General features: G+C 34.6%; 1 protein-coding gene across 1 annotated transcript; it reads right to left on the bottom strand.

Moving 5' to 3' along the window:
- Nucleotides 1-1,044: 1,044 nt before the first annotated feature.
- Nucleotides 1,045-3,995, bottom strand: LOC107924330 (50S ribosomal protein L9-like). The gene is made up of 4 exons (XM_016854726.2): nucleotides 3,425-3,995; nucleotides 3,191-3,325; nucleotides 2,116-2,220; nucleotides 1,045-1,581 (listed from the first exon to the last, which is right to left on the bottom strand). Exons 1-4 carry the CDS (start codon nucleotides 3,569-3,571, stop codon nucleotides 1,507-1,509), a joined length of 462 nt encoding a protein of 153 aa, XP_016710215.1. The 5' UTR covers nucleotides 3,572-3,995; the 3' UTR covers nucleotides 1,045-1,506.
- Nucleotides 3,996-11,178: the final 7,183 nt, after the last annotated feature.

Raw genomic sequence — 11,178 nt, 5'->3', positions numbered from 1 at the left:
AATAATAATTTACCAAAACAAATTTATGCTAATTATTAAGAATTTTATTAAATTATATATTTTAATTAAAATATATTTAATAATAATTATGTTTAAATATGATTAAATTATTTATTATTGATAATAATAATCTTATTAAAATTTAAATAACAATAACAATAATCATTTACCAAAACAAATTTCTGCTAAGGGTATTCTAGTCATTTTAGGGTGCGTTTGGTTCGCTGTATTGGATTAGAGGTGTATTGGATTAGAGGTGTATTGGGATTAGAGGTGTATTGGATTAGAGGTGTAATAGCTAATCCACTGTTTGGTTGAATGTAATGGAATAGAGGCGTAATAGTAATCTTGTGTTTGGTTGAATGGAATAGAGGTGTAATAGCATAATGGAAAAAACTAAAATGACTAGAATACCCTTAGCATAAAATTGTTTTGGTAAATGATTATTGTTATTGTTATTTAAATTTTAATAAGATTATTATTATCAGTAATAAATAATTTAATCATATTTTAACATAATTATTATTAAATATATTTTAATTAAAATATATAATTTATAATTTATAATAAATTTTCACATTATATAATTATACAAGTTTAGATACAGATGTAACATAAAGTTTTATGCATGACTATTTATTTGGTGTGTTAATAATGAAGTTTTTTAATTTCATATTGGGGTTAATAAATCATTAAGTTTTCTTAATTCATACGTTTTTTTTAAAATAAAAAAAAAATCGATATAGCTTTGTTTGTGAAATTGGACTGTAAGTGTACTAAATAATAATAAGATGCAAGTGGTGCAGAGTGAACGTAGAAGTTTTATACGCGTAAATTTGTTGAATCGAATAAATCCCGATAACAATAGCCGTGATTCAAATAAACTCAGCTTGAATTCAAAATGATTTTACCCAAAAATTGATTCTAACAATTAATCTTTTTAAGGATGTCTACTTAAAAAGTGCAGATATAAAAGTTGTTATTTTGATGAATTTGGAGACGTTAAATATTCGTCTCGCGCGCACGTTTAGTTCGGTATTGTGATTTAGTTAAAAATTTGAAATTATTACTCTTTTTTGGTAAAACAAAGAGTTGGAACAGATGGTAAATAGCATAATCAGACAACAAAGGTCAATAATCATCCAACATTTGATTCCTATCATTCCATTCTCAAGCTAATTCGAAAAGAAGACGGTTCCTCAAGCTTGAAAGCTCTTTTCAGTCAACCTCCTATTTCCTCTTGTCCGTTTATTTACCTTGGATTTTAACTTTATGCGTCCAATTATACCTTCCTTCTGGGAGCGGTATGGATTTTGGCATCCGCAATTGCACATCAAACAGTCCAAATGTTTCCAAAGGTGTTGGAAGGTGCAGATTTTCAGGATCAATTTGAACGCAAAGCTGCCTTCCAACCTGAAATGGAATAAAAGGAGGAGATTAATCGAGTGCGTAAATGGAAATAACAAAATCATAACATTTCAAGTCCACATCTTAAACGTTTTATGATTAAGCTATGTCAATTGGGTCATCTTTGGTCGATTGGGCACGAAACTTTTCAACATTGATAGATCTCCTCAATACCTATAAAATGCAATACAAGTTACACACTCGTACCACAAAGAGCCTGACATAAATACAATTACTGTTTTCAAGCTTCAACAAACTTTTGAAAAAGATTCACCACTAACAAGTTGAATCAATTATGACTAGTCTAGTGGCAACTTGTTGTATGTGGGTTCAAGTGTTGGCATGCTATCTAGGCTTTGAACATTGTGAAACCCCATCCTCCTCCCACTTAGAATGTAATGTAAGCTTTGCTTGTACCAAAAAAGAATTTAAACAAGTCTTAATTTAAAATTTGACACCATTGTTATCCCACATATGCCTAGTTCCACTATTGTTAGCCTAACCATAGAAGAGGCAGGTCCAATGTTTCAGTCCCACACACCTTGACCTTGTTTCCCCAAACCCTTTAAAAACACACACATACAAACATTGTTGAGAGGCTGTTTTTTGTGTATTTCCATGTGTTGGGAGGAAGGCAGATAAAGTATCAGACATTTAAACCAGAAAATAACATTTACGAAATTAAGGGCTTCATAGATGGGAACTAACCAGCCGGCCATTAAGTAGACGATATGCAGCCTTTTCATATACTTTGCTCTTATCTTCCACATTCTTTGTAACTACTTGAACCTCTTCTTCCTTCGGTTGATAAATCTGATGAGGAAGTATACCACTGGTAAGTTATCATTTAACTGAAAATGAAAAGCACAATATCCCACATATCAGAAGTGACTCCACCAAATAAAGACTTTCAAAACAGTAACTTAATTTGACAAAACTACATAAGCAGAATGTGCATCTGAAATAAGGAATAGATTTTTACTTCATCAATATCTAATATCCATACGCAACATATGAATCCTCAATAAGAGTGAGAGAGTGAGAGAGAACGCAAGATTTAATATACTTGCAGTTGGAGACATGTTTCCTCCTTAAGGCTGAAATAGCAGATAATACATGTCTAAGAAAAGGCATTACTTATATCATAACAAGCAAAATCTAACCAAAAACCAACAGCAATATGAAAACACTGTTACTCAGACTCTTCATTTTCCTAAAAAACCTGTGTCAGACACATTCGGATATAAATATGTGTATGATCTTCTAAATATACAGAAAAACTTAGAAAAAACAAGTATACTTGTGTCGAACACTTAATTGTATCTAGCACTCACCCCCTATGTTAGATGGACTATTCATTTCCGTAATATATTTTTGTCTGATACATATACAGACATAGTATAGAGATATACTCCTCCAAATACAAGAAAATAACCTTAAAAGCAACATATACTCATATCGGTCACATTCACATATCCAAATCCACTCCCAAGTCCAGCCAACATAGCTTACCCCATAATCCGAGCAACAAACTGAAAACGTTCTACCTTATGTCAAGCTTGTTTTTCCTTGAACGTGTCATGACAAAAGGTTCATGAGAGACTTAGGTAATGCATACAGATGTGTGTGTTTAAGGGAAAACAAATTGATGCATATTTGTTTGTAAATTAACAATACGATTATGATTAATATCAACTGAAAAACTTCTTTTTATAAACAAACAGCATTGCAAGAACACATGTTTCAAGCATCAAACACAAACTAAAAGAGAGAAGAAAGCGACCTTACGCTGCTCCTTAATGAGATAAGCGAACTTATCAATATTAGAAACAGCAAGCAATTTCGGCATCAGATGATTGCGAAAATAACCAGGAGCGACTTTGACAGTCTCACCAGCTTTGCCAAGTTTCTCAATGCTCTAAAAAATGGAAGCAAAAGCAAACGTGAATGATATTTTGCAATCTGAAAAAACAAAAAATTGAGAAAAGAAAAAGATTATTGGATCGAAATGACTCACCATCGTAAGAATCACATCCAACTTTCTGTATCTAATTCCTTGACAAGCATAGAACAGAGGTTGCATCAAACGATCATGGCTTTGCTGGACATTCGTTTCTTTGATAATTTGCCGAAGGGCATGTCTTCCATACTGGATATAAGCCATTAATTTCCTAACTTCAAGTACCTGATTTGGCGGAGGGGCGGGAAAATGGATCGCCGGCTAACGGCGAGTGGGAAACTCGGCGAGCGGGAAAATGGATCGCACGGCGAGGTGGGAAACTCAGATGGGTTTAGGGTTTTTCGAGTGGACTGAAAAAGCTAAAAGCCTCTTCTTGCCTTTCTCTATGGCATGCTCGACAAGAAATTGGGGCTACTGGCCGAAGGCGAAGCAAGCAATGAAGGAGATAAAGAGAGACAGACCCAGGAAACAGAGGGCAAATTAGGGCGTGAAAAATAAAACGGATGTAAACTGAGGAGAAGCCAGGGATTAGAAAATAGAGAATTTCGGGGATTAGGGGCGTAACGTATTAGGGGTGTATTAGGCAATACATTGAACCAAACACCTGCTTAAGAGGGGCTTAAGTGGGGCCCACGGATTAGGGGTGTATTGGCTAATCCAATACACCCAACCAAACATAGTGTTAGTTTTTTCATTATGCTATTACACCTCTATTACACTCAACCAAACACAGGATTACTATTACGCCTCTATTCCATTACATTCAACCAAACAGTTGATTTGCTATTACACAGCTTTCCCATTACACCTCTATTCCATTACACCTCTAATCCAATACAGCGAACCAAACGTGCCCTTAGTAATTTGTTTGAGGTGATTAAAGATGTGTACGATTATTTTATATTGAGCTAAAAGTAGTTATATGGCCTATTAAATTTCTTGTGGTATTCGGCCATAAGTAAGCACAATGGAATTTTAATAAGTTAAATTTGTTTTAGATTAAGCTCAAGAGCTTAAGGAGCCTAATTTGGATAAGGGAAAATTTAAACTAACCAAATAGCCGATCCGTAGTCGTTCGACGACATTCGAGGTAAGTCTCTAAGTAATTAAACTTATTTTGAGTTTTGATTAATGGATACTATTATAGAAATGGCTAAATTGAAAAATATGACGTGGCCATGATATGTTCTAAGGCCGAATGGAAAATTTTACGTATTTGAATCAATTTACTAATGTGATTTTGTACCTAAGACGAAATAAAATGACAAGGTGTAATATCTAGCTTAAGATCGAATGGCCAATGTGATGAATGTGAAAGTGTGTATATGTGATAAGGCCGAATGGCCAATGTGATATATGTGTAAGTGAAAATGTGATAAGGCCGAATGACCAATTGTGAAAAGTGTGCAATATTAGATATTTAATGAGGCCAAAGTTTGTAAAAATATAAATATATATTAAATGAATTGTGCTGAGATTGCATCCGGGTTAGAGACCCGCTGGCTTCATGCTGGGATTGTATCCGGGTTTAAAGTCCCGCAGGCTTAATGCTGGTGAATTAAGTAAGATTATGATCTTGAATGTTCGCAATGAGCTACCATCAAGTAAGTACTATACATTTAAGATGTTCAGATACATATTACCTCCTCATTTGTAAGTTTACCTCAAAGTGAATCACTAGCATTCAAGAAAAACGTATATGTGATTGATTATTATATTGCGAAAATGAGGATGACCTAATCAGTCTTGGTATGCTTGTATAATGTAGTATATACTAAGCTTTCATGTATGTACTCGTGTGCATTCGGCCAATGATTCGGTGAATTATTAGCATTGAAGAACGATACATATGTGGGAATGATTATTATATCTTTGAATAAGGGAATAATCTATTCGGTCAATGGTTGTTAGTATGACAAAGTTTTCGATTTAAATTTATCGTATGAGCTTTAAGTAAAGAAAAGTATGTGCTGAGATTTATATATGTAATTGTGCATATTCGGCCAAAAAGGCCTTATAAATTGAGAATAAATTGTATTCGGCTAGATGTACAAATGCAAGGGAAGGACTGTATTTTGTCAACCTACGTATATGTGATAAGGTTTATGTTTGGTTCTTTGCGTACCCATACTGTAATTCAATACATGCCACGTTGAAATACTCGAAAGTTTTGATGCGATTATGAAATAAGGAATTAAGTTTTTTATATATATATATTCATGTATGTGCATGAAACGAGTACGTTTGAGCAAGTGATTATGATTATTGAAAGAGTATATGTTATGCTAAATGAGTAGTGACTCTATGAATCTATTCATGATAGATTATGATATTACTATGTGCTTCTAAATATGGAAACTAAACGTGGTAAAAGTATTATGTTTTAGTTTGATTGATTGAATTAGAAGTAGATATGAGGTTTCTAGATGCGAAAGACTATGTGAATCAAATTTGGAAGAAATAGATAAACTATATATGCGTGCATGAGGTTTGAACTATTTGACGGAATGGTGAGATCTCTTGATATTGTTAAATAGGGTTTCTGCAAGGTCTAAGACGATGAGGCTTAGTAATGAAACGACAGTTAAAGATGTCCAGTACATTAAGTTGGCCAGGTATGTATCAGGTACTCGTATGTGATTTTCAATTCGGATTAGATGAAAAGTATACAAAGCGATGCATATGTGAATAAGTGTATGAATGCAAATGTGACCACAGTCCATGTGACTATGATACATTTGGTCAATGTGTTATGCCATAAGAATGTATTCGATTAAACTATAATAGAGGCATTTAGATTGGAGTGTATTTATGAGCTAAGTGTACCCTGTGAGCATACGAATATTTGACCATTTTGGTCATTATCATGAAATAATTTGTTGTAACTAAATGATGTAGTTATTGAAATTATAGTTAGTTATGGAGCTCTAGATTGACTTCATTGATTAGAAAAAAATCGAGCGATAAATGATAATTGAATTTGATTCTGTAAAATTATCGTTTTACTTAAGACTTACTAAGCTTATGTAAGCTTACTCCGTTTGTCTTTTGTCTTTGTTTTATAGATTGTGGTCTCTGATTACCAACTCGGGGATCGTCAGCACTTCATCACACTATCTACTATTATGGAAACCTTGTGATTTGGATTTAGCTTATGGCATGTATAGGATATATTATACTAGAATGATATCATAACTATTTTTTATAAGCCATGCGAATATGACATCCTTTGGAAGTCTACTTTTATAAGTTATAAGTTTGATCTTTGTTTGTGTTTAGAATTTAATTAAATGAACAACCTTTATTCACGAAAAAGAAAAAAAAATGTTCAAAATTTTACTGTTTTGATCTGCTTCCAAATTTTCTGGTAATGCCTCGTCCTATTCCGACGACGGTTACGGGATAGGGGTGTTACATACCGGCCCATCAGTAGGCCCACAGTTGTCTTACACGACCCATGCGACCTTAACAGTCAAATAGTGGAAATGGGCCCAAGCCCATATTAAGGCCCATGTGGCCCCACACGCTCATGTGACCCAATAAGCCCAAATAATGGCCTTGGTCGTGTAAACTACACAATCGACCCAACTATCTCCACACAATACTGTAGTTTGCCCGTGTGAGGCCCACAAGCCTGTGGGCCCACACAGCCCATTCTGGCCCAACATAGCCCAAAACGGCCTAAACCCATGGGATCGCTCATGGTGGCCTCTACTGTTAAACCTACATGTTTATGTGTTTGATTTACCACATGAGCGAATGCACGCTTGTGTAGCCTCTATGAACTTGCTTTCCGGCTTTTGCCGATTAACAACTTTATAGTGTGGTTACACACCTGATTGCGATAAAAAGAATACGAACAACTCGACTGTTTTCCCTAACCTATATCAACATGATACACTGTCAGTCTTTTAGACTATAGGGTTAACAATCCCCTAAATAAACTTAACTTAAACTATAACTTATCACTTTCCTTATCCAACGATTAAGACTCCTCACACTTTAGTTGATACCGAAAATCGATTAAAGGCTCCCACAGACCATCTGGGCCCAAATCGAAACCCATTAACATTAACAAGAACATTCGCATAAGTAGTTGATCCAGTATATAGCACTTACCAAAACTTTGAAACCGATTCTAGAGAAGAAACACAATCGGTCTTCTATTCTAGACAAAAACCCACACCGAAGAGGTAAGACTAGCACCCACGCTTCTAGCCATAACCGATATTAAAAGAGGAAGTTAGAACAATAATGTTTCATAAAGAAATAGGGCGAGGGATTAGTGAAGAACCAAGCACCAACCGATTGCTCCAAGGTAAACCGCAAGAATCGATATGACTAGAGGGAGAGCTGAGTACTAAGAGGCTCAAGTAATCAATGGAAGGGAAATAAGATGCTATCGTGTTAGGAAAGTCGACAGAGAAAGGGAGAAAATAAGAGGGTCCAAATCAAACCAAGACTAAAACCCCGAACAAGTTAGAGAAGAATGTTTGACCAAAGGGAAAAAGAAGGGAAAGAAAGACCACTAAGGTGCAAAGAAATAGAAAAGGTCGGCTACGAAAAACTATTGAAAAGCAAAATCAAATGACCAGTTTCCCAAATGATCACACTCAATTTTTAGCTACTAACAAGACCCCAAAACCAAGAAAGAGGAAAGAAGCCAACTTAAAAATAGTTAACACAAAATCGGAAGTAAAACTGAAGTTGACCCAAGCAAGATCTCGACTATTGTTTAGTGGAAATCATCGAGGAATGTAACTGAGGTTTGAAGCTTTTTGGGTTTAGCCGGATATTATAAACGATCTGTAAATGGATTCTCTATGATAGCTACGCCGATGACAAGGCTGCTGCAAAAGGATGTCATGTTTGAATGAACAGAAAAGTGCCAATAGAGTTTCAAGAAATTAAAGCCTTCGTTGACCGAAGCCCCAGTGTTAGTGCAATCGGAGTCGGGCAAGGAGTTTGTGGTATATAGCGACGCCTCCTTGAATGGTTTGGGGTGCATAATTATGCAAGAAGGTAAGGTCATAGCTTACGCTTCAAGATAGTTAAAGCCACATGAGAGAAATTACCCTACGCATGATTTAGAGTTGGCTGCCATAGTATTCGCGTTGATAATTCGGAGACACCATCTATATGGCGAGAAGTGTCGGGTGTTCACTGATCACAAGAGTCTTAAGTACTTGATGACTCAAAAGGAGTTGAACCTAAGGAAGTGACGATGGTTAGAGCTAATAAAGGATTACGAGTTGATTATCGAATACTACCCGGGAAAAGCGAACGTGGTTGCCAGTGCATTGAGTAGGAAATTATTATTTGCGCTGAGAGCAATGAATGTTAATATGGCTTTGTCTGATGATGGTTCAGTTCTAGCAGAGTTGGGAACCAGATTGATGTTTCTTCAATAAATCCGAGAAGCACAGAAAGGTGATGAGAAATTGCAAGCCAAGAAAACTCAGTGTGAGTCGGGAGTTGAATCAGATTTTCGTATTAGTAATGATGGATGTATAATGTTCAAAGATAGAGTTTGTGTACCCAAAGACAATGAGCTTATTCAAAAGATTTTGAGAGAGGCACATAGTGGTTGTTTATCCGTCCACCTGGGCAGTGTGAAAATTTACAACGACCTTAAGAAAATGTATTAGTGGTCGGGTATGAAAGAGACATTTCAGAGTTTGTGACTAAAGTAATAAAAATCGAGTGTTCCTAATATCCTAGTTTCCCGGCAACGGTGCCAAAAACTTGATGCGTGATATTCGTAACAGGTTCTAAAAATTTAAAAAGGAATCGTTCTTAAGACTAACTTATTATCACAATTAAGGCAAGTGTACCTATCGAACAATAGTATAGTTCAGCAAGACTGATTGTTGAACCTAAAGGAACTACGAGTACTAGTATTTACTTCCTTTTTATTATCTAGCCTAAAAATTAAGAGGTTTGGTTATCTAAACTAATTACTAACTAAGAATGCACAGAAAGAAAACTCAAGAAAATACTTTTGGGAAAATTCGATTGATTGAGACAATACCTAAGGAAAAATCCACCTAGATTTCACTTGTTATTTGACTCTGAATCAGAAGATTTATTCAATTGACTTGATCTGTAGAAATCCCTAAGTTATATTATTATCTCTCTCTAGACTAATAATGTCTAGCCCTAGTTGAATAATTGAAATCTCCTTCTAATTAACACCCTAGAATTGCATTAACTCGATCTATAGATTCCCCTATTAGGTTTCACCCTAATCTGGCAAAATCTTGTCACCATATCTGTAACACCCCTTACCCGTATTCGAGGCCGGGCTAAGGTACGAGGCATTACCAGACAAACATACAAACATTAAACTAAAATACGAGCCATAAAATTTTATTCATATTTCAAAGTGTTCATTCTCTTACACATAGTCCCTTATTCGAGTCTACGGAGCCCAAAACATACTTTAGAAAGGGTTTGGGACTAAACCGAGAACTTACAAAAATCTTGGAAATTTCATGCTTTAAGGCTCCACACGCCCGTGTCCCAAAGTCGTGTTCCATACATGGCTGAGACACATGGTCGTTTCTCTGCCTGTGTGGAATATACCTAGGCTATTTTCCAAGCTTTGGTCAACCTTGATCTCTTACACACTTATACAAAATCAAAAGCATATAACATGGTATTCATTTAATGATTAAACATCCTCAATTAAACCACAAACATAGCATTTGTATGTCATCATACATGTGTCTCTCATACTCATTTTACCTTGTTTATTATAATACCACTTATACATTTATACCAAGATTATCATCTTACCAAATATCTTCAGCTTAATCATCAAGCATTCATATTTAAAGCTAGATCATATCTTTATAAAATACCACGATCAGATGCGCAGAATAACATGTTTGCCTAAAACATTTCAATTCAATTCCATACCCAACAAGCATTACATTGAGACTAGTCATATATATATATATACATGTCATGATACATAACATTCTCTTTTTGTTTTCTTATAAACACATATCATTTATTTCATTATATCAATATTTCATATACCATAGTTTTCATGTATTCCACATATATTTATTTTCCTCCTCCTCCTCTCCATTCCACATCCTTAATGTATATAGCATTCTTGTAAGTACGATTTCACAATTTACTAATAAATGTTCACATTAAACTGTCCACACGAGTCATAGTCACTTAATTATTTATAATTCAAGCTAAAGAGCTCTAAATTAAGATCTGTAAATTTCCCCTGAAACTAGACTCACATATCTTTCCACCATAAAATTTTCATAATTTTTGGTTTAGCCAATTAGTACAGTTTATTCATTAAAATTTCCCCTGTTTCACTTTCTGACAGTTCTGACCTCTCTTCACTAAAATATAATTATCTCACAGTACAGAACTCGGATAATGTTGTTGATTTATATTGAAAATAGACTCATTATGGATTTTAAAAATATAATTTTTAGCCTCTAATTATATTTCTCCAAATTTTTGTGATTTTCCAAAGTCAGAACAGGGGATCACGTAATCATTCTGAATCAGTCTCATAAAAACATAAATATCTCAAAATATAGAACTTTTTTGCTTTCTATGTTTCTTTTATATGAAAATAGACTCATTAAGCTTTAATTTGATATCTCATTCAGTCTCTAAATCAATTTATACTATTTTTGGTGATTTTTCAAAATCACATCACTGCTACTGTCCAAAACAGTTTTATTGCTAATTCACTCTTTCACACTTTCTTTGTATTAACCTCATTTTAACATACATATCACAAATCATTTTCACCACATTTCATACATCACAAG

This window comes from Gossypium hirsutum, chromosome A12 (genome assembly GCF_007990345.1).
Source record: "Gossypium hirsutum isolate 1008001.06 chromosome A12, Gossypium_hirsutum_v2.1, whole genome shotgun sequence".
NCBI classification, from domain to species: Eukaryota; Viridiplantae; Streptophyta; class Magnoliopsida; order Malvales; family Malvaceae; genus Gossypium; species Gossypium hirsutum.
Note: the sequence above shows the minus strand (reverse complement) of the source record. Positions and strands in the feature narration are given on the sequence as shown.

Coding starts and splice junctions, on each gene's coding strand:
- LOC107924330 (XM_016854726.2), bottom strand. CDS start 3,571: ATGGCTTATATCCAGTATGGAAGACATGCCCTTCGGCAAATTATCAAA. Junction 3,326..3,424: donor TGGATGTGATTCTTACGATG/GTGAGTCATTTC, acceptor TCCATTTTTTAG/AGCATTGAGAAACTTGGCAA. Junction 2,221..3,190: donor TCATTAAGGAGCAGCGTAAG/GTCGCTTTCTTC, acceptor CTTCCTCATCAG/ATTTATCAACCGAAGGAAGA.